Raw genomic sequence first — 24681 nt, forward strand, 5'->3', positions numbered from 1 at the left:
CCTGCAATCTCAACGGTACATTTGAAGTTAGGGACATGACCAGGTCCAGCACGAATAGTCGTATAAACAGGAAGATTCAATCCAGCTCTGTGGGCAGTTTCCTGGAGCAAATTCTTGTATACTCCAGTTTCATCCTGTAAACAAACACCAAATAACAAAAGTTATCTTTTAATATATATTCAACAATGTAATACAAGAATTTTATACATCCCAGTCCAGTTCTTCTCTTCCCACCTAAAAGAGAGTAGAGAAAAGATAGAAAAGAAATGAAGGGCACTATAATATACTACACTTGAATTCAACAAGCAAAAAAATCCAGTATTCTTTAAAGTTTAGATTCCTGTTTCCTAACATGAGGGGAAAAGTTATATTCATAACTCAAATTCTTCTATTCATATATTCCATTTGGTTGTAGAACTATTAAATTTAATGATTCAGACTTCTTTTAAATCCTGAAGAAAAAAGTAGAAACTACAAAAGATTTTAACAAAAGGGAACAAAATAAATTAGAATAAATCTGTATTTTGTTATCAACATCAGGATAGGAAAATCCAGTAAAGACCTAAATGGCAACGTATATTTGGCCTTCATGTTGGCTTGTTAGCATTTTCTCCCAGCAAAGAAAGAGAGGTTCAAGAAATGTAAGTTGAAATTTAAACGAGGATAACTGTAACAGGAAGAAAGCAAAGTATGGAAACTCGGCTTCCAGTAGTTACATTGACCAGTTATAATTCATAAAAACTGGGAACTGAGCTTATAGATAATAGATATAGAACCATGAAGAAGTTTATCGCAGCATAGCTCTAACTTCATATAGCTGATACAGCAACACCAGTATAAACAAAAATTAATACTCTATTGTTGGTTATTTTTATAGGAAGAATTTCTCATATAAGCTACCATTGAACCATCTATTTTTAACAGTTACTTCATTTAATTTAAAATATCAAGCTAAAATTTTTAAGCCATGACTTCATAATTCATATCAATTGACACAGAACAGTGAGACCCTATGATAATCTGTTCTAATATTCAAAATCAAAAGCATTATACATCAAATGTCAATGTATAAAAACAACTATGCACTTGGAAAGTCAATCAGGTTATTACGACTTAGAAGAAAGAGAGAAACCTAGGTGATATCTAGGAAATGTAGGGACAACAAAGGTTGATAAAAAAAATTCAAATTTCTCACCAGAACTCTAGCTGCCAAAGTTCTAGAGGGACCTCTCTTTGCCAGTGAGTTGAGAGCTACCTCAGCTGCTGCATGTTCGGCCTGCCTAAGAGTAGAACAAAACGTAGGGCTTTCAAAGGTCTCTCCATTGAAGTTAACAGTCACCTTAAAACGAGGAGCATGATCAGGCCCTTCACGAATGCACGAATAGGCTGGCAAATTAAAACAGCTTCTTTGAGCCAATTCTTGCAACCGGTTTTTATACATAATGTCTGCACAGTGAAAACAAATGAACTTGCCAGTCTAAGATTAAAAGGATTTATTTTTTTCAAACTGCAAGTGAGCCTTACACTTCTTTGGATGAATAAGCTTCTGTTAAACTATTTGCGTATATAATTGACTCCACAACAGATTCTATCCCAATGCAGTAATAAATAAATAAATATGATAACGAAACTGTTAGAATATGTGGTAAGGAATTTATCACATAGTATGATTGATTTACTAACTATAATACTATCCTCTACATTTCTTTCTCTCTATTATTGAGTAACCAAAAACTCCGATTAGCATAACATCCTATGCTAAGTTGTCATCGTTTTTAAAAGAAGGGGGAGAAAAACAAGGAAGCTTCTTCAACTTCACGATCTATATAATCACAACAACTTAAAACATGAAGGCTTGCAACATCCGAAACATCTCAAATTCTCCGTAGTTATTCACTATTGAACAAGAAATAAAACATATAACATCATCCCCCACATCTGATTTGTGTGTGTGAGAGCATACTTGCAGGTAGGCAAACTAAGGATTAATTCTATTAACAACAGTAATAGATCAACTTATTGTCCAAATATCACTAGTTAACGTCTGTCTGGATTGACTTATTTGAACTCATCTACTGACAAGCACTTGTGAGACCGTCTGGTAGAGCTCAGGAAAAAACTTATGACATGTCCACAAGTTATTTTCAACTTATTTCTATATGCTCACCAAGATACCTTATGAAAATGATTTACACCTTACAAACAATTTGACTTTATTGTATCTTTTATTATAGAAATAGTTTATACAAAAGCACTTACATGATTAGTACTTACGCTATAAACACTTAAATATCCAAACAAGGGTTAACAGATTATTCCAAGGGCCATTCCAGTAAACTTGTTCACATATAATTTATATAGACGCAAGCAGAATAATCGGTTAATTCAACCTTGTAATCAGGAAGAAAAAAAAAGCTCTAAATAAATGACAAATGTAAAGTCACAATGAAACAAAGAGACACTACAAAACACCAAAAAGGAAGTAACAAAAAGTGAAGCAGCTCAATAACGAAAAAGAAGAGAGTAGCAAAGCTTTGTTTTACATTTACCAAACTATCTATTGGAGCAACATTCACATCAATTGGATCCCATTTATGAAAAATTCAGACAAAAACAGCTTGCAAATTGCTTTGTCAAAACTAAAAGAAAGTTGATAGCATAAAGCGAAGAATCAAACCTGTGTAAAACCCAGTGCAGAAAGATCTGGGTGTCAAGGAGTAAGGTGAACAAGAGTTAGGCGTGAAATTATAGTGTAACTCGTTTGAGAAAATTTTCCCGAGAAAGTGACGGAAAGCTACAAGGAAACTGGATAATAAATAATAATTTAAAAATACTTAGTAGCAATTATGCATAATTCCATATTTCCTCCTTTCCTTATTGTAATATTATTTTTTTTTTTATCAGAAAAGAGAGTTTTTAGGTGTTTTTTGTCTGATATTTATTTTAAGTTTTGGTCTTTTATATTTTAAAAGTTTTAATTGAAAATTTTAACAAATATTTTTAAGACATTAACAATTTAAATATATATAAAAAAATATTAGATGTTGTATGATTCAAATATTAAAATCGTAATATGTGAAAGTTTTTATTTAATTTTTTTTTTTAAAGTTATTCTGTAAATCTTGCACAAAATATTTGAGAGCGACAAATATTAATTAAAATATTATAATTGAAATTCATACAAGTCATATAATTCACAATCTCACAAATTCACAATCTCGCATTCATATTACACTAATTCGAAAAACAGGAAACAATTCACAATTATAAATCACAATTTACACACTAAAATCATTAGTAAGTCACAAATACAATTCACACACTACTAGTAGTTTACAATTTTAAACTAAAATAATTTACAATTAACAAACAATAGAAGAGAAAAAGAGTAAAAACCTAAAAAATATAAATAGTTGATTGAGATAATACGAAGATCAAGACCAAGAGACAACACGGACGATGCGATTGCTGAAATGAGACGAGTGCACTCGTAGTAGAGGAGGGAGAGGATATGAGAGAAAAATGCGCTACAAGGAAAACAGAGAAGAGATGAAAAGTGACTAAATATTTTAGTAACTTATTACTATTATTTTAGTAAGTCTTAAGAAGATCCACCACTAATTCTTAAAACACATGTTATTATGACTTTAAAATAATATTTCTTTTATTTTAAATATAATAAAAAATATATCAACAAAATAACATCAATTTTTATCGACTTATATTTCTTTTATATTCAATATCAAAAATAATATATAACAAAAAACTAGGAGTCTACCTATTTATCAGTGGGGAACAAAAAGGAACTCAAAATGATTTAATTGTTTATGGAATAGTTTAAAGGAGATAAGTTTATGGGCAGATATCAAAACATTTATTTATATTTTCTGTGGAGAGTTATTGTTGGGTTGGGCTTTGTGGAGATTTGTGTTTTGTATTCTCCTTCATTTAACTTTGTTGTTATATTGCCAAAAAAAACTTTGTTGTATGACCTTTTTATCTTTTTCTTGGCACTACTTGTGCCTTGAATAGGTCTTTTTAATATTTTCTTATATATAAAAATAACAGATGTGTCAAAACCAAAATGAAAAAACAGCTCATTTAAAATTTACAAATATTTTGCCACCATCAAATACGACATTTGCTTGTCACATTTTTTTTACACGTAGCTGCATGAAGATATAAAACATGAATAAAGTATAATATCTTATAAACAATCAAAAAAAAAAAAAAAACTCAAGACGAAATAATTAAGCCAATCACACTTTTAATTTATAATTTGAAGTTCTTATTCTTAATAATCTCACAAATTACACCATATTTTCTTACACACTATCAGAAGCATGTGGCTTTGAAACAAAAGAAACTTGATTATTTCCAACAACAAAGAGGAAAGTATGATGAGCTTGGTGACGAGCTCCCACTATATTAGGCACTTTAACATCTCCCACAATACTAACAGCCAAACACATCACTTTCATGTCTGGTACATTAATATTCCAATACAACGAATCAACCCACCCCCACTTCAAAATTAGCACCCCCTTCAAAATGGTACATTATTGTAGGCTTCACATAGTTACTAGGAACATTAAGGTAACAAATATCATAAAGAATTTTTCGACCCGTATTAGGATACAAACCATAGTTTTGTCCAAAGTAATTAATCACATGATTTTTCAATACTTTATAAGCATCTTCAACTAAAAATGTAGCATCACTACCTGAATAAAAAATAAATCCACTTGATCTATCTGATTTTATTTGAAATAATTTTGAGTCTATTGGTAGCATAGTTCCATAGAAACTAATCCCCGTATAAACGACATTGTATCTTGTTAATTTTTTGTTCCCTTGTGTTGTCACCGGCGGTATCGTTTTGAAGGGTCCATTTATTTTAGCATCAGACCCAAAACGGAAGTAGCTTTGTGAAGTTTGCAGAGGATTCTACTATACACCTCACAACTGTACCTGTAACTCTTTCAATACACCTAAAAAGCCAATTTTATCCATTTAACCATTTATAATAAGTTTCAAATTTTTGAAACTTTCAACTTTTTGAAATAAGGGTTACGGTCTTTTCTTAAGATCTTAATTTTATCCAATTAAGATCTTGGGCCTGACGATATGTTAATCCTTTTTTTGGGGTTTTTATAGATAAAATTAGGGGCAAAATGGTCTTTTCCATATGATTGGGGGTGAGAGGTAAAAATGGGGGGTGCACGGTACAATTCTCTTCCAGCTACGCCGTTGTCATTTGTCATGGGCCGACCAAATACAATATTTTTATTTTGAAGCCCACAACCAAAAACCACTCCTTTCAATAAGTACAAGTGAAAGTTTCGGATAAAACAATGCCTTTACTACTTGCACCCCCTCTTGCGTAATTTTCTTCATAAGCACACATACCTGTTTCGGTGCATATTTTGAGAACACAAAGTGGATCTTCTTCACATGAAACCTCCTTAAAAGTTTTTTATGCACGATATTTGAAAATTTCCATCTTTGATTGGGAAAATTCTTCACAATCATCACATTGAACAACGTAGGTGCTAGTATAAATGTTTTTTATAAGTGATTGGAAAGTTTGTGGAGTTATGTCATTGGTGTTGTTGGAAATGAGATAATTAAAGGCATGGATTTTGGAGAGTTGGAGTATTCTATTGTGTTTCTCTTCAAGAGAAATGTTAACACAAAATAAAACAATGAATGTTAAGAACCTGTGGTAAGCAAATGAAGACGTCATTTGCATTATGATTGATGATGTGTCTGTGTTTTTTGTGATGTGATGTGATGATAGGATTTATGAAGCGAGTTAGCCATTTTATACACACGCATAGGGTAAGGGGTTTATGCATGTAGTGTCACTCTTTTGAGTCTTTGTGACATTGACATTGACTTTTTAGTATATTCATTTTCCTCTTTCTATTTCATTATTGTTGTTTTCCTTTTTGAGTATTTGAAAATAAAATTATCATTTAAAATTATAAAAATATGAATATTAATTTAAATTTTTAAAATAAATATAATTTTTATACAAATGTAGCTTTGTCATTTACATATAATATATATTACATTTACTTAGTTTATCGAACATATAAAATAAAATTATTGAGTTACTCATGATTTTAAAAAAATTCAAATTATTTATTTAATTCTGTAAATAACTTTTTTTTTAAGAAATATACAATTATTCTGTCTTTTTTTTGTTAATTTATAAAATTAAAAAAGTATTATATATTAATGTGAAGAAAAATATATGTAATTATTTTATAAGAGTAATTTATTGTTTAAATATGATATACATTCTAATATTCTATCATGTCATAATGAAACGTGTAAAAAAAACATGATAAGATAAGTATTATCATGTCATAATCATCTTTTTTTTAATTATTGTTCTAATCATATCTTCTATTATTATTTTTTGTCCAAATCATATCTTATATTATTATTTTTTTGTCCAAATCATATCTTATATCTTTATATAATTCTATATAATATTTTATCTCTATCATATTCTCAACATAAAATGAGTCTAATTAGAGAGAGTAACGTGACTGAATAGGATAAAGATATAATTTTTTATCATATGTTATATTTGATATACATCTCCTACGAAAATAGATTACGTATATTGTAACACTCTAATTTTTATAATAAACTATTTTATCAATGAAATAGTATTTTAAATAATAATTTGGTGTTAGAATTATTTTAAAATGTATGTTGATAAATTTTGTGATTAATTTTCGTTATACGAGTATTGTCTATGATATGCTAATTAATCTTGTATACATTTGAATAAATAAGTGATATAAATAACAAATATTGTATTTTATTATTTTATATATTTTTCTATAAATAAAATTTTTTTAGTGTACTTATTTAAAACAAAAAGGTTTTAGGCAATTTAACATGTATATGTGCGTTCGTAGTTAATGTGATATTTTCTTGTATGTTTGACTGATGTTGAGTGTTCACATAGCTATATTTAATTATTTACAAATATATATTATTTTAATTATTTATTTTATAAATAATTATCTTGAGATATTAGTAATTTTAGTATTGATTTTCTTTATTTTTATATAGTTGCTATGGTACGATGATTTTATACATATTTAATTTGATGTTATATTTACTTTTTTTTTTTTATCATTTCGACAATTCTATAAAGATGGTGTATTTTTATGTGATTATTTTTAAAAATGTTATTGTAACAATTATAGTTATTACCTTGAGTATAAGGGTTTTGATTAAAATTAGATTTATTTATGTTAAGGAAAAATAATATTTTATTAAAATGAGTATTTTGGAGAAAAAGTTATTTTTAAAATAAATTATTAATTTATTAAGGTCTTTTAAAAATACTAAAAACTGAATTTTGGACCGACTGTTTATACCCTATTTTCTACTTCTACCTATTAATTTGGACTATTATTAGTTGGACTTTCCTTTCCTACACCTATGAAGTTTTCATTACACCCCCACACTTCTGTCTCAGACTCCACTATCTTGTGTTGAAGCTTACAGATTAGATTGTTTTCCTCTTGTATTTATATATCTGCACCCTACCATCTGCTACCTAAATAAGTTTGACCATATTATTGTCAATTTGAAAGAAAAGAAAATATGTCGTTTCTGGTGGAGCCTGTATAGTTGGAGCCTGTATAGTTGCTACAATTTCATCATCATTCCCTGTTCAAAATTCTCTATTATTTGTTAATAATAACAACCACCAATACTCTATCAAGAAAAAAAAACATCTATCACAGGAAAAAAAAAACAATTACCAATACTTGCGTGATTAATATTGATAATTGGATTTAACTTGTATATATTATAAATCAATCGCAATCGTTAAATAAGTAAAAAATATTTAATTTTTATTAAATTATCTTTAAAGTCATATCTATAAATAGTTACGATGTGCTAACAGACTGTAACACTGCATAACAATTAAACTATTGATAATTTAGTACCATACAAACAAACAATTTAGTAAATATATTTTAGTAATAAATTGTCTATTATTTTTATGAAAAAACAATTCATAAATACATGATAATGAATTTGAAATAAATATATATAGTGGGAATATTCAATAATTTCCCATCCAATTATTCATAGCTCAATACCTTCTAAAGGTAGAGTTTATTTACTATAGTCAATTTTGACACTCTGGATTATGAAAACTTTTAGTACAATAATCATAAAGTAAAAATTGTGTTCGCACATTGTTGAGGGCCTGTTTCTGACGAGAGTTTAGATCCCAAAACTTGTGAGCATTCCACCAAAACATAGAGGAATCACATTGTTGGTTGCTTGGGACTTGACATGCATTCACTCTAAATCCTATGTAGTTGGCTTCAAATGGTGCATCATTCCAATTTGCTGGAACTCCATGAGAGGCCCATGTCCCACTCCATATTGTTGCCAATATCTTCATTGCTTGTGTTGGGAACTTCCCTCCTTTCTGTGTAGTGTTCTTGAACACTCTAATAGGGATGTTATCCACAAAAAAATCTACAAGATATCATTTCAATAACAATAAGTTATTCATAGATTCTCCACCATAATAAATTGACTTGCTAATAAGCACTTGTCAATTTCTTTCTTTCTTTTATACAAAAATAATGAATGTTACAAAATATATATATTTGATGTAATAAAGAAAGAGTAAATTGTATATAATTACAAATAAAATTATATATGGGAAATAGAAAATATAAGAATAATGTGAATACTAGTATATTTTTACGTACACTAATTGTTTTTGGTTCCAAAGAAGGGTGTAATCATGAAAATCAGCTGTGGGATCAAACCAAAGATGTATCCCTTGCTCCCTACCACCTTGATCATTTGTGAAAATGTTTGTGTGCATTATATAAGGGTGTTCCATATTGCCACCTAAAAATTCGAAGTCAATTTCATCTCTAGTAGGTCCATCATCAGATTGTAACTGCAAATATAAATTATAAGATTATTTCAAGAGAAAACTAATACTTAAAAAATTAAAATAAATTGAGTGTATATATGTGCTGGAATAAACTCACGTATCCAATTCATATGCACCGGTATTATAAAGATGTTTACATTATCAATTAAACATAATAATAAAATCACTAAAAATAAATATATTATTCATATAATTTATTTTAAAAGTCATACAAATTATTATTATTATTAATTGATTGAAAATGTAAAAAAAAATTACTGTAAAAAAATAATTTATAAATATATATGAGAAAAAGTACGTAGAATGTTGTGATGACTGATGTGGTATCCTTTTTAGGAAGTTTAATCGTCATGTTAAACCATCCAGAACCATATTTATGCCAAGATTCAAAACCAGAACCTGAAACACAAAAATAATTGTTAGAATTATTTTGTTAATTTTTTTATCTGATATTATCTTAAAATATTATATATTTTTTTAACACTATGACATGTGTATCATGTCACGCGATTATGTGGTGTGTATGTAGTTGCTATTTGTGTCTTACCTGAATGTTGATCCAATGTCAATTGAACTTCTCTACTTTGGTCGAGAACTTTAATATTTTCTTGTCCCCATAACATAGCATAGTTTTGCTCAAATGGAACATTGTCTTCATAAGCACCATTGACGTATAATAGAGCGAGAAGAAAAAATACTAGTAAAGGAAAAAATAGACGAGAAAAATCCATCAAGAAAATTATTAAAAATATATGGGTTGGTATAAAGTTTATTGCGAGGTTTTTTTTAAGTGTTGGGTGTGAGGTAGAGTGTTTTTGAATACTAGACTTGTTACTAGGTTAGTGTATATATAGAGATAGAAATATGATATGACAAGAAAGTGTAAGAAAAACTTTGGTGAGGATAAAATAAAGATGTATGATAAGGGTTTGTTTTATGATTAAGATGAAAAACAATATAAGATAAAGATTATCATATTATGTCTCAATTTTAGCTAATTTTGAGCAACATGGCATAATAAATTGATTGTGAGTCTTATCATATCTTGTATCTCCAGTTAAAGAAATTCTTATCTTAAAAATGATCTTAGTTAGAAACTAGCATATATGATAAAAAATATTAATTTACTCGGTTACTTTTACAAAATATAAAAAAAATAGTAATTTAATAGAGTATAAATATAAATTAAAAATATTGGAAACGAATATTATTTTAAAAATAAATATTAATAATTAAAATTTAATTTTAAAAAATATATATGATTTCATCATAATGGTAGTTTGGTCATTTTATACAATCTAATAAATAAAAAACCAATTTAAATTTGAGTATTTGAAAATAAAATTATTATTTAAAATTATAAAAATATGAATATTAATTTAAACTTTTAAAATAAATATAATTTTTATATAGGTGCAGTTTTGTCATTTACATATAATATATATTACATTTACTTAGTTTATCGAACATATAAATTAAAATTATTTAGTTACTCGTGATTTTAAAAATATTCAAATTATTTATTTAATTTTGTAAATGATTTTTTTAAGAAATATACAATTATTCTATCTTTTTTGTTAATTTATAAAATAAAAAAAGTATTATATGTTAATTTGAAGAAAAATATATATGTAATTATTTTATAAGTGTCATTTATTGTTTAAGCATGATATACATTCTAATATTCTATCATGTCATAATGAAACGTGTAAAAAAAAACATGATATGGTATCATCATGTCATAATAATCTTTTTTTTTTTTAATTATTGTTCTAATCATATCTTATATTATTATTTTTTGTCCAAATCATATCTTATATCTTTATATAATTATATATAATATTTTATCTCTATCATATTCTCAACATAGAATGAGTCTAATTAGAGAGAGTAATGTGATTGAATAGGATAAAGACATAATTTCTTATCATATGTTATATTTGATATACATCTCCTACGAAAATAGATTACGTATATTGTAACACTCCAATTTTTATAGTAAACTATTTTATTAATGAAATAGTATTTTAAATAATAATTTGGTGTTAGAATTATTTTAGAATGTATGTTGATAAATTTTGTGACTAATTATCGTTATACAAGTGTTGTCTATGATATGCTAATTAATCTTGAATACATTTGAATAAATAAGTGATATAAATAACAAATATTGTATTTTATTATTTTATATATTTTTCTATAAATAATTTTTTTTTAGTGTACTTATTTAAAACAAAAAGGTTTTAGGCGATTCAACATGTATATGTGCGTTCGTAGTTAATGTGATATTTTCTTGTATGTTTGACTGATGTTGAGTGTACACATAGCTAAATTTAATTATTTATAAATATATATTATTTTAATTATTTATTTTATAAATAATTATCTTGAGATATTAGTAATTTTAATATTGATTTTCTTTATTTTTATATAGTTGCTATGGTACGATGATTTTATACATATTTAATTTGATTTAGTAATTAATTTAAATTATTGATGTTATATTTTTTTTTTTATCATTTCGACTATTCTATAAAGAATATGTATTTTTATGTGATTATTTTTAAAAATGTTATTGTAACAATTATAGTTATTATCTTGAGTATAAGGGTTTTGATTAAAATTAGATTTATTTATGTTAAAGAAAAATAATATTTTGTTAAAATGAGTATTTTGGAGAAAAAGTTCTTTTTAAAATAAATTATTAATTTATTAAGGTCTTTGAGAAATACTAGAAACTGAATTTTGGACCGACTGTTTATACCCTATTTTCTACTTCTACATATTAATTTGGACTATTACTAGTTAGACTTTCCTTTCCTACACCTATGAGTTTCTCATTACACCCCCACACTTCTGTCTCAGACTCGACTATCTTGTGTTGAACCTTGCATATTGTGTTACGCTTGTATTTGTATATCTGCACCCCACCATCTGCTGCCTAAATAAGTTTGACCATATTATTGTCAATTTGAAAGAAAAGAAAATATGTCGTTTTCTGGTGGAGCCTGTATAGTTGCTACAATTTCATCAACATTGCCTGTTCAAAATTATACTCTATCATTTGTTTATAATAACAACCACCAAGAAAAAAAAAAACATCTATCACAGAAAATAAAAATAATTACCAATACTCACGTGATTAATATTGATAATTGGATTTAACTTATATATATTATAAATCAACCGCAATCGTTAAATAAGTAAAAAATATTTGATTTTTAATAAATTATCTTTAAAGTCATATCCATAAATAGTTATGATGTGCTAACAGACTGTATAAAATTTTTTACACTGCATAACAATTAAACTATTGATAATTTAGTATCATACAAACAAACAATTTAGTAAATATATTCTAGTAATAAATCGTCTATTATTTTTATGAAAAAACAATTCATAAATACATGATAATGAATTTGAAATAAATATATATAGTGGGAATATTCAATAATTTCCCATCCAATTATTCATAGCTCAATACCTTCTAAAGGTAGAGTTTATTTACTATAGTCAATTTTGACACTCTGGATTATGAAAACTTTTAGTACAATAATCATAAAGTAAAAATTGTGTTCGCACATTGTTGAGGGCCCGTTTCTGACGAGAGTTTAGATCCCAAAACTTGTGAGCATTCCACCAAAACATAGAGGAATCACATTGTTGGTTGCTTGGGACTTGACATGCATTCACTCTAAATCCTATGTAGTTGGCTTCAAATGGTGCATCATTCCAATTTGCTGGAACTCCATGAGAGGCCCATGTCCCACTCCATATTGTTGCCAATATCTTCATTGCTTGTGTTGGGAACTTCCCTCCTTTCTGTGTAGTGTTCTTGAACACTCTAATAGGGATGTTATCCACAAAAAATCTACAAGATATCATTTCAATAACAATAAGTTATTCATAGATTCTCCACCATAATAAATTGACTTGTAACTCCTAATAAGCTAATAGGCACTTGTCAATTTCTTTCTTTCTTTTATACAAAAATAATGAATTTTACAAAATTTTATGCGAGTATTTAAAAAAAAAATATATATATTTGATGTAATAAAGAAAGAGTAAATTGTATATAATTACAAATAAAATTATATATGGGAAATAGAAAATATAAGAATAATGTGAATACTAGTATATTTTTACGTACACTAATTGTTTTTGGTTCCAAAGAAGGGTGTAATCATGAAAATCAGCTGTGGGATCAAACCAAAGATGTATCCCTTGCTCCCTACCACCTTGACCATTTGTGAAAATGTTTGTGTGCAATATATAAGGGTGTTCCATATTGCCACCTAAAAATTCGAAGTCAATTTCATCTCTAGTAGGTCCATCATCAGATTGCAACTGCAAATATAAATTATAAGATTATTTCAAGAGAAAACTAATACTTAAAAATTAAAATAAATTGAGTGTATATATGTGCTGGAATAAATTCACGTATCCAATTCATATGCACCGGTATTATAAAGATGTTTACATTATCAATTAAACATAATAATAAAATCACTAAAAATAAATATATTATTCATATAATTTATTTTAAAAGTCATACAAATTATTATTATTAATTGATTTAAAATGTAAAAAAAAAATTACTGTAAAATAATAATTTATAAATATATATGAGAAAAAGTACGTAGAATGTTGTGATGACTGCTGTGGTATCCTTTTTAGGAAGTTTAACCCTCATGTTAAACCATCCAGAACCATATTGATGCCAAGATTCAAAACCAGAACCTGAAACACAAAAATAATTGTTAGAATTATTTTGTTAATTTTTTTATCTGATATTATCTTAAAATATTATATATTTTTTTAACACTGTGACATGTGTATCATGTCACGCGATTATGTGGTGTGTATGTAGTTGCTATTTGTGTCTTACCTGAATGTTGATCCAATGTCAATTGAACTTCTCTACTTTGGTCGAGAACTTTAATATTTTCTTGTCCCCATAACATAGCATAGTTTTGCTCAAATGGAACATTGTCTTCATAAGCACCATTGACGTATAATAGAGCGAGAAGAAAAAATACTAGTAAAGGAAAAAATAGACGAGAAAAATCCATCAAGAAAATTATTAAAAATATATGGGTTGGTATAAAGTTTATTGCGAGGTTTTTTTTAAGTGTTGGGTGTGAGGTAGAGTGTTTTTGAATACTAGACTTGTTACTAGGTTAGTGTATATATAGAGATAGAAATATGATATGACAAGAAAGTGTAAGAAAAACTTTGGTGAGGATAAAATAAAGATGTATGATAAGGGTTTGTTTTATGATTAAGATAAAAAACAATATAAGATAAAGATTATCATATTATGTCTCAATTTTAGCTAATTTTGAGCAACATGGCATAATAAATTGATTGTTTATCTTAAAAATGATCTATATGATAAAAAATATTAATTTACTCGGTTACTTTTACAAAATATAAAAAAATAGTAATTTAATAGAGTATAAATATAAATTAAAAATATTGGAATCGAATATTATTTTAAAAATAAATATTAATAATTAAAATTTAATTTTAAAAAATATATATGATTTCATCATAATGGTAGTTTGGTCATTTTATGCAATCTAATAAATAAAAAACCAATTTAAATTTGAGTATTTGAAAATAAAATTATTATTTAAAATTATAAAAATATGAATATTAATTTAAACTTTCAAAATAAATATAATTTTTATATAGGTGTAGTTTTGTCATTTACATATAATATATATTACATTTACTTAGTTTATCGAACATATAAATTAAAATTATTTAGTTACTCGTGATTTTAAAAATATTCAAATTATTTATTTAATTCTGTAAATGATTTTTTTAAGAAATATACAATTATTCTGTCTTTTTTGTTAATTTATAAAATTAAAAAAGTATTATATGTTAATTTGAAGAAAAATATATATGTAATTATTTTATAAGAGTCATTTATTGTTTAAGCATGATATACATTCTAATATTCTATCATGTCATAATGAAACGTGTAAAAAAAAAAACATGATATTAGAAGTATTATCATGTCATAATAATCTTTTTCTTAATCATATCTTATATTATTATTTTTTGTCCAAATCATATCTTATATCTTTATATAATTATATATATAATATTTTATCTCTATCATATTCTCAACATAGAATGAGTCTAATTAGAGAGAGTAATGTGATTGAATAGGATAAAGACATAATTTCTTATCATATGTTATATTTGATATACATCTCCTACGAAAATAGATTACGTATATTGTAACACTCCAATTTTTATAGTAAACTATTTTATTAATGAAATAGTATTTTAAATAATAATTTGGTGTTAGAATTATTTTAGAATGTATGTTGATAAATTTTGTGACTAATTTTCGTTATACAAGTGTTGTCTATGATATGCTAATTAATCTTGAATACATTTGAATAAATAAGTGATATAAATAACAAATATTGTATTTTATTATTTTATATATTTTTCTATAAATAAATTTTTTTTGGTGTACTTATTTAAAACAAAAAGGTTTTAGGCGATTCAACATGTATATGTGCGTTCGTAGTTAATGTGATATTTTCTTGTATGTTTGACTGATGTTGAGTGTACACATAGCTATATTTAATTATTTATAAATATATATTATTTTAATTATTTATTTTATAAATAATTATCTTGAGATATTAGTAATTTTAATATTGATTTTCTTTATTTTTATATAGTTGCTATGGTACGATGATTTTATACATATTTAATTTGATTTAGTAATTAATATAAATTGTTGATGTTATATTTATTTTTTTATCATTTCGACTATTCTATAAAGATGATGTATTTTTATGTGATTATTTTTAAAAATGTTATTGTAACAATTATAGTTATTATCTTGAGTATAAGGGTTTTGATTAAAATTAGATTTATTTATGTTAAAGAAAAATAACATTTTGTTAAAATGAGTATTTTGGAGAAAAAGTTCTTTTTAAAATAAATTATTAATTTATTAAGGTCTTTGAGAAATACTGGAAACTGAATTTTGGACCGACTGTTTATACCCTATTTTCTACTTCTACATATTAATTTGGACTATTACTAGTTAGACTTTCCTTTCCTACACCTATGAGTTTCTCATTACACCCCCACACTTCTGTCTCAGACTCGACTATCTTGTGTTGAACCTTACAGATTGTTTTACCCTTGTATTTGTATATCTGCACCCCACCATCTGCTGCCTAAATAAGTTTGACCATATTATTGTCAATTTGAAAGAAAAGAAAATATGCCGTTTTCTGGTGGAGCCTGTATAGTTGCTACAATTTCATCAACATTGCCTGTTCAAAATTATACTCTATCATTTGTTTATAATAACAACCACCAAGAAAAAAAACATCTATCACGGAAAATAAAAATAATTACCAATACTCACGTGATTAATATTGATAATTGGATTTAACTTATATATATTATAAATCAATCGCAATCGTTAAATAAGTAAAAAATATTTGATTTTTATTAAATTATCTTTAAAGTCATATCCATAAATAGTTATGATGTGCTAACAGACTGTATAAAATTTTTTACACTGCATAACAATTAAACTATTGATAATTTAGTATCATACAAACAAACAATTTAGTAAATATATTCTAGTAATAAATCGTCTATTATTTTTATGAAAAAACAATTCATAAATACATGATAATGAATTTGAAATAAATATATATAGTGGGAATATTCAATAATTTCCCATCCAATTATTCATAGCTCAATACCTTCTAAAGGTAGAGTTTATTTACTATAGTCAATTTTGACACTCTGGATTATGAAAACTTTTAGTACAATAATCATAAAGTAAAAATTGTGTTCGCACATTGTTGAGGGCCCGTTTCTGACGAGAGTTTAGATCCCAAAACTTGTGAGCATTCCACCAAAACATAGAGGAATCACATTGTTGGTTGCTTGGGACTTGACATGCATTCACTCTAAATCCTATGTAGTTGGCTTCAAATGGTGCATCATTCCAATTTGCTGGAACTCCATGAGAGGCCCATGTCCCACTCCATATTGTTGCCAATATCTTCATTGCTTGTGTTGGGAACTTCCCTCCTTTCTGTGTAGTGTTCTTGAACACTCTAATAGGGATGTTATCCACAAAAAATCTACAAGATATCATTTCAATAACAATAAGTTATTCATAGATTCTCCACCATAATAAATTGACTTGTAACTCCTAATAAGCTAATAGGCACTTGTCAATTTCTTTCTTTCTTTTATACAAAAATAATGAATTTTACAAAATTTTATGCGAGTATTTAAAAAAAAAATATATATATTTGATGTAATAAAGAAAGAGTAAATTGTATATAATTACAAATAAAATTATATATGGGAAATAGAAAATATAAGAATAATGTGAATACTAGTATATTTTTACGTACACTAATTGTTTTTGGTTCCAAAGAAGGGTGTAATCATGAAAATCAGCTGTGGGATCAAACCAAAGATGTATCCCTTGCTCCCTACCACCTTGACCATTTGTGAAAATGTTTGTGTGCAATATATAAGGGTGTTCCATATTGCCACCTAAAAATTCGAAGTCAATTTCATCTCTAGTAGGTCCATCATCAGATTGCAACTGCAAATATAAATTATAAGATTATTTCAAGAGAAAACTAATACTTAAAAATTAAAATAAATTGAGTGTATATATGTGCTGGAATAAATTCACGTATCCAATTCATATGCACCGGTATTATAAAGATGTTTACATTATCAATTAAACATAATAATAAAATCACTAAAAATAAATATATTATTCATATAATTTATTTTAAAAGTCATACAAATTATTATTATTAATTGATTTAAAATGTAAAAAAAAAATTACTGTAAAATAATAATTTATAAATATATATGAGAAAAAGTACGTAGAATGTTGTGATGACTGCTGTGGTATCCTTTTTAGGAAGTTTAACCCTCATGTTAAACCATCCAGAACCATATTGATGCCAAGATTCAAAACCAGAACCTGAAACACAAAAATAATTGTTAGAATTATTTTGTTAATTTTTTTATCTGATATTATCTTAAAATATTATATATTTTTTTAACACTGTGACATGTGTATCATGTCACGCGATTATGTGGTGTGTATGTAGTTGCTATTTGTGTCTTACCTGAATGTTGATCCAATGTCAATTGAACTTCTCTACTTTGGTCGAGAACTTTAATATTTTCTTGTCCCCATAACATAGCATAGTTTTGCTCAAATGGAACATTGTCTTCATAAGCACCATTGACGTATAATAGAGCGAGAAGAAAAAATACTAGTAAAGGAAAAAATAGACGAGAAAAATCCATCAAGAAAATTATTAAAAATATATGGGTTGGTATAAAGTTTATTGCGAGGTTTTTTTTAAGTGTTGGGTGTGAGGTAGAGTGTTTTTGAATACTAGACTTGTTACTAGGTTAGTGTATATATAGAGATAGAAATATGATATGACAAGAAAGTGTAAGAAAAACTTTGGTGAGGATAAAATAAAGATGTATGATAAGGGTTTGTTTTATGATTAAGATAAAAAACAATATAAGATAAAGATTATCATATTATGTCTCAATTTTAGCTAATTTTGAGCAACATGGCATAATAAATTGATTGTTTATCTTAAAAATGATCTATATGATAAAAAATATTAATTTACTCGGTTACTTTTACAAAATATAAAAAAATAGTAATTTAATAGAGTATAAATATAAATTAAAAATATTGGAATCGAATATTATTTTAAAAATAAATATTAATAATTAAAATTTAATTTTAAAAAATATATATGATTTCATCATAATGGTAGTTTGGTCATTTTATGCAATCTAATAAATAAAAAACCAATTTAAATTTGAGTATTTGAAAATAAAATTATTATTTAAAATTATAAAAATATGAATATTAATTTAAACTTTCAAAATAAATATAATTTTTATATAGGTGTAGTTTTGTCATTTACATATAATATATATTACATTTACTTAGTTTATCGAACATATAAATTAAAATTATTTAGTTACTCGTGATTTTAAAAATATTCAAATTATTTATTTAATTCTGTAAATGATTTTTTTAAGAAATATACAATTATTCTGTCTTTTTTGTTAATTTATAAAATTAAAAAAGTATTATATGTTAATTTGAAGAAAAATATATATGTAATTATTTTATAAGAGTCATTTATTGTTTAAGCATGATATACATTCTAATATTCTATCATGTCATAATGAAACGTGTAAAAAAAAAAACATGATATTAGAAGTATTATCATGTCATAATAATCTTTTTCTTAATCATATCTTATATTATTATTTTTTGTCCAAATCATATCTTATATCTTTATATAATTATATATATAATATTTTATCTCTATCATATTCTCAACATAGAATGAGTCTAATTAGAGAGAGTAATGTGATTGAATAGGATAAAGACATAATTTCTTATCATATGTTATATTTGATATACATCTCCTACGAAAATAGATTACGTATATTGTAACACTCCAATTTTTATAGTAAACTATTTTATTAATGAAATAGTATTTTAAATAATAATTTGGTGTTAGAATTATTTTAGAATGTATGTTGATAAATTTTGTGACTAATTTTCGTTATACAAGTGTTGTCTATGATATGCTAATTAATCTTGAATACATTTGAATAAATAAGTGATATAAATAACAAATATTGTATTTTATTATTTTATATATTTTTCTATAAATAAATTTTTTTTGGTGTACTTATTTAAAACAAAAAGGTTTTAGGCGATTCAACATGTATATGTGCGTTCGTAGTTAATGTGATATTTTCTTGTATGTTTGACTGATGTTGAGTGTACACATAGCTATATTTAATTATTTATAAATATATATTATTTTAATTATTTATTTTATAAATAATTATCTTGAGATATTAGTAATTTTAATATTGATTTTCTTTATTTTTATATAGTTGCTATGGTACGATGATTTTATACATATTTAATTTGATTTAGTAATTAATATAAATTGTTGATGTTATATTTATTTTTTTATCATTTCGACTATTCTATAAAGATGATGTATTTTTATGTGATTATTTTTAAAAATGTTATTGTAACAATTATAGTTATTATCTTGAGTATAAGGGTTTTGATTAAAATTAGATTTATTTATGTTAAAGAAAAATAACATTTTGTTAAAATGAGTATTTTGGAGAAAAAGTTCTTTTTAAAATAAATTATTAATTTATTAAGGTCTTTGAGAAATACTGGAAACTGAATTTTGGACCGACTGTTTATACCCTATTTTCTACTTCTACATATTAATTTGGACTATTACTAGTTAGACTTTCCTTTCCTACACCTATGAGTTTCTCATTACACCCCCACACTTCTGTCTCAGACTCGACTATCTTGTGTTGAACCTTACAGATTGTTTTACCCTTGTATTTGTATATCTGCACCCCACCATCTGCTGCCTAAATAAGTTTGACCATATTATTGTCAATTTGAAAGAAAAGAAAATATGCCGTTTTCTGGTGGAGCCTGTATAGTTGCTACAATTTCATCAACATTGCCTGTTCAAAATTATACTCTATCATTTGTTTATAATAACAACCACCAAGAAAAAAAACATCTATCACGGAAAATAAAAATAATTACCAATACTCACGTGATTAATATTGATAATTGGATTTAACTTATATATATTATAAATCAATCGCAATCGTTAAATAAGTAAAAAATATTTAATTTTTATTAAATTATCTTTAAAGTCATATCCATAAATAGTTATGATGTGCTAACAGACTGTATAAAATTTTTTACACTGCATAACAATTAAACTATTGATAATTTAGTATCATACAAACAAACAATTTAGTAAATATATTCTAGTAATAAATCGTCTATTATTTTTATGAAAAAACAATTCATAAATACATGATAATGAATTTGAAATAAATATATATAGTGGGAATATTCAATAATTTCCCATCCAATTATTCATAGCTCAATACCTTCTAAAGGTAGAGTTTATTTACTATAGTCAATTTTGACACTCTGGATTATGAAAACTTTTAGTACAATAATCATAAAGTAAAAATTGTGTTCGCACATTGTTGAGGGCCCGTTTCTGACGAGAGTTTAGATCCCAAAACTTGTGAGCATTCCACCAAAACATAGAGGAATCACATTGTTGGTTGCTTGGGACTTGACATGCATTCACTCTAAATCCTCTGTAGTTGGCTTCAAATGGTTGCTGGAACTCCATGAGAGGCCCATGTTCCACTCCATATTGTTGCCAATATCTTCATTGCTTGTGTTGGGAACTTCCCTCCTTTCTGTGTAGTGTTCTTGAACACTCTAATAGGGATGTTATCCACAAAAAATCTACAAGATATCATTTCAATAACAATAAGTTATTCATAGATTCTCCACCATAATAAATTGACTTGTAACTCCTAATAAGCTAATAGGCACTTGTCAATTTCTTTCTTTCTTTTATACAAAAATAATGAATTTTACAAAATTTTATGCGAGTATTTAAAAAAAAAATATATATATTTGATGTAATAAAGAAAGAGTAAATTGTATATAATTACAAATAAAATTATATATGGGAAATAGAAAATATAAGAATAATGTGAATACTAGTATATTTTTACGTACACTAATTGTTTTTGGTTCCAAAGAAGGGTGTAATCATGAAAATCAGCTGTGGGATCAAACCAAAGATGTATCCCTTGCTCCCTACCACCTTGACCATTTGTGAAAATGTTTGTGTGCAATATATAAGGGTGTTCCATATTGCCACCTAAAAATTCGAAGTCAATTTCATCTCTAGTAGGTCCATCATCAGATTGCAACTGCAAATATAAATTATAAGATTATTTCAAGAGAAAACTAATACTTAAAAATTAAAATAAATTGAGTGTATATATGTGCTGGAATAAATTCACGTATCCAATTCATATGCACCGGTATTATAAAGATGTTTACATTATCAATTAAACATAATAATAAAATCACTAAAAATAAATATATTATTCATATAATTTATTTTAAAAGTCATACAAATTATTATTATTAATTGATTTAAAATGTAAAAAAAAAATTACTGTAAAATAATAATTTATAAATATATATGAGAAAAAGTACGTAGAATGTTGTGATGACTGCTGTGGTATCTTTTTTAGGAAGTTTAATCCTCATGTTAAACCATCCAGAACCATATTTATGCCAAGATTCAAAACCAGAACCTGAAACACAAAAATAATTGTTAGAATTATTTTGTTAATTTTTTTATCTGATATTATCTTAAAATATTATATATTTTTTTAACACTGTGACATGTGTATCATGTCACGCGATTATGTGGTGTGTATGTAGTTGCTATTTGTGTCTTACCTGAATGTTGATCCAATGTCAATTGAACTTCTCTACTTTGGTCGAGAACTTTAATATTTTCTTGTCCCCATAACATAGCATAGTTTTGCTCAAATGGAACATTGTCTTCATAAGCACCATTGACGTATAATAGAGCGAGAAGAAAAATTACTAGTAAAGGAAAAAATAGACGAGAAAAATCCATCAAGAAAATTATTAAAAATATATGGGTTGGTGTAAAGTTTATTGCGAGGTTTTTTTTACGTGTTGGGTGTGAGGTAGAGTGTTTTTGAATACCCAACTTATTACTAGGTTAGTGTATATATAGAGATAAAAATATGATATGATAAGAAAGTGTAAGAAAAACTATCATGTTTTTATGGATTGTTGGCGAGGATAAAATAAAGATGTATGATAAGAATTTGTTTGATGATTAAGATAAAAAATAATATAAGATAAAGATTATCATATTATGTCTCAATTTTAGTTAATTTTGAGCAACATGGCATAATAAATTGATTGTGAGTCTTATCATATTTTGTATTTCCAGTTAAAAAAAATTTTATTTTAAAAATGAGCTTAGTTAATAATTATCATATATGATAAAATAAAAAAATTTACTAGGTTACTTTTGTAAAAAAAAAAAATAGTAATCTAATAAAGTATAAATATAAATTAAAAACAATGGAATTTGATATTATTTTTAAAAAATAAATATTAATAATTAAAATTTAATTTTAACAAATATATATAATTTCATCATAATGGTAGTTTGGTCATTTTATACAATCTAATAAATAAAAAACCTATTGAAATTTGAGTATTTGAAAATAAAATTATCATTTAAAATTATATGAATATGAATATCAATTTGAATTTTTAAAATAAATATAATTTTTATACATGTGTAATTTTGTCATTTACATATAATATATCTTACATTTACTTAGTTTATCGAACATATAAAATAATATTATTGAGTTACTCGTGATTTAAAAAGAATTGAAATTATTTATTAAATTCTGTAAATGATTTTTTTTAAAGAAATATAAAATTATTTTGTCTTTTTTGTTAATTTATAAAATTAAATAGTATTATATGTTAATTTGAAGAAAAATATATATATAATTGTTTTATAAGAGTAATTTATTGTTTAAATATGATATACATTCTAAGGTTCTATCATCTCATAATTAAACGTGTAAAAAAAACATGATATGATAAGTATTATCATGTCATAATCATATCTTTTTTGAAATTATTGTTCTAATCATATCTTATATTATTATTTTTTTTCTCAATCATATCTTTTATTTTTATTTTTTTTTGTCTCCTACCAAAATAGATTGCGTATATTTTGTTAGATTATGTTTTACATAAATTAAAGACTTAATTAAATATATTTTTTATTTTTATATTTTTCTCAAATTTAACATTGAGTCTCCATTTTCTAAATTTAAGTTTGTGGTCCCTCTATTTAACAACTTTTGGAATTTTGATAACTACCCTCAATTTTCACGACGTGACTCTCTCATCTATGACCTGTAATTGAGGTAACACTAGTTAGTTGTAATGGTGTAGTTTTATGAAATCCATTAGGGATGTCGGATTTTATAATTTTAATTAATAAGTTAAATGTAACATTTTTTAAGTTGCAATTTTATAATTTAAGCACACACAAAAATTGCAAACATAACAGCAGAGGTAGGAAAAATTAGACTTAGAAACTACACAAATTTAAGAGTGATAGAGTTATTGGTATAATATATCGGTTTAATTTGTTTATTTAGGAGAATTAAAATCAATCAAAAAAATAGTTAGTTTGGTCGATCTTTAAAAATAATTCTAAAAAATTAGAAGACAAATAACATATTAACTTGATTTAACTCAATTGAATTGACATTTATAAAATACTAAAATTTTTATACTATTAAAATAATTATATACTTTTTGTATGTCACAAATATAAAACCTACAAAGAAAAAATACAATATAAATATTTTAAAAAATACTTAAATACATCATATTTTTATAAGATAACACTATTAATATTGTGTGACATAAAATATAATGGTTAATTTTGTTTAGATATCGGTGATCAATTTTAAATTAAATTAAAGTGAAAGCATACCAAAATTAATAAAGATTGCAATTATTTGATTTGATTCAATTTGAATCAAACACCAAAAAAAGTTGAAATCAATTTAGTTAATTTCAACAATGTTTTTATCATATCATAGGTTTAATTTTTAGATGACGATCACCACCCCTTGTCCCAATAAATATCCACACGTAGTTATTAATTAATAATTATATTTAT

The 24681-nt window shown here is 25.3% G+C and overlaps 4 protein-coding genes and 1 pseudogene across 4 annotated transcripts in view; all 5 read right to left on the reverse strand.

The window, feature by feature from the left end:
* The window catches only part of LOC101490795 (double-stranded RNA-binding protein 2-like), a 4813-nt gene extending 1985 nt beyond the window's left edge, over positions 1-2828 (reverse strand). The window contains exons 1-3 of the mRNA XM_073365604.1: positions 2678-2828; positions 1196-1446; positions 1-134 (exon numbers count right to left, since the gene is read on the reverse strand). Of these exons, the coding sequence (XP_073221705.1) occupies positions 1-134; positions 1196-1441 (380 nt within the window). The 5' untranslated portion in view covers positions 1442-1446; positions 2678-2828. The remainder of the gene's footprint in view (positions 135-1195; positions 1447-2677) is intronic.
* Positions 2829-8170: 5342 nt separating this feature from the next.
* Positions 8171-9760, reverse strand: LOC101505102 (putative xyloglucan endotransglucosylase/hydrolase protein 1). The gene is made up of 4 exons (XM_004494903.3): positions 9510-9760; positions 9261-9361; positions 8769-8965; positions 8171-8528 (listed from the first exon to the last, which is right to left on the reverse strand). The coding sequence occupies exons 1-4, from the start codon at positions 9691-9693 to the stop codon at positions 8171-8173; spliced, it is 840 nt and encodes a 279-aa protein (XP_004494960.1). The 5' UTR covers positions 9694-9760.
* Positions 9761-12375: 2615 nt separating this feature from the next.
* On the reverse strand, positions 12376-14168 carry LOC101505425 (putative xyloglucan endotransglucosylase/hydrolase protein 1). The gene is made up of 4 exons (XM_004494904.3): positions 13851-14168; positions 13602-13702; positions 13113-13309; positions 12376-12833 (listed from the first exon to the last, which is right to left on the reverse strand). Exons 1-4 carry the CDS (start codon positions 14032-14034, stop codon positions 12476-12478), a joined length of 840 nt encoding a protein of 279 aa, XP_004494961.1. The 5' UTR covers positions 14035-14168; the 3' UTR covers positions 12376-12475.
* Positions 14169-16648: 2480 nt separating this feature from the next.
* LOC101505759 (putative xyloglucan endotransglucosylase/hydrolase protein 1) lies at positions 16649-18441 on the reverse strand. The gene is made up of 4 exons (XM_004494905.3): positions 18124-18441; positions 17875-17975; positions 17386-17582; positions 16649-17106 (listed from the first exon to the last, which is right to left on the reverse strand). Exons 1-4 carry the CDS (start codon positions 18305-18307, stop codon positions 16749-16751), a joined length of 840 nt encoding a protein of 279 aa, XP_004494962.1. The 5' UTR covers positions 18308-18441; the 3' UTR covers positions 16649-16748.
* Positions 18442-20961: 2520 nt separating this feature from the next.
* LOC101506080 (putative xyloglucan endotransglucosylase/hydrolase protein 1) lies at positions 20962-22566 on the reverse strand (annotated as a pseudogene).
* Positions 22567-24681: the final 2115 nt, after the last annotated feature.

The sequence above is a fragment of the Cicer arietinum genome, chromosome 3, assembly GCF_000331145.2.
Source record: "Cicer arietinum cultivar CDC Frontier isolate Library 1 chromosome 3, Cicar.CDCFrontier_v2.0, whole genome shotgun sequence".
Lineage (NCBI taxonomy): Eukaryota > Viridiplantae > Streptophyta > Magnoliopsida > Fabales > Fabaceae > Cicer > Cicer arietinum.

Coding starts and splice junctions, on each gene's coding strand:
- LOC101505102 (XM_004494903.3), bottom strand. CDS start 9,693: ATGGATTTTTCTCGTCTATTTTTTCCTTTACTAGTATTTTTTCTTCTC. Junction 9,362..9,509: donor GACATTGGATCAACATTCAG/GTAAGACACAAA, acceptor TTTGTGTTTCAG/GTTCTGGTTTTGAATCTTGG. Junction 8,966..9,260: donor CAGTCATCACAACATTCTAC/GTACTTTTTCTC, acceptor TTATATTTGCAG/TTACAATCTGATGATGGACC.
- LOC101505425 (XM_004494904.3), bottom strand. CDS start 14,034: ATGGATTTTTCTCGTCTATTTTTTCCTTTACTAGTATTTTTTCTTCTC. Junction 13,703..13,850: donor GACATTGGATCAACATTCAG/GTAAGACACAAA, acceptor TTTGTGTTTCAG/GTTCTGGTTTTGAATCTTGG. Junction 13,310..13,601: donor CAGTCATCACAACATTCTAC/GTACTTTTTCTC, acceptor TTATATTTGCAG/TTGCAATCTGATGATGGACC.
- LOC101505759 (XM_004494905.3), bottom strand. CDS start 18,307: ATGGATTTTTCTCGTCTATTTTTTCCTTTACTAGTATTTTTTCTTCTC. Junction 17,976..18,123: donor GACATTGGATCAACATTCAG/GTAAGACACAAA, acceptor TTTGTGTTTCAG/GTTCTGGTTTTGAATCTTGG. Junction 17,583..17,874: donor CAGTCATCACAACATTCTAC/GTACTTTTTCTC, acceptor TTATATTTGCAG/TTGCAATCTGATGATGGACC.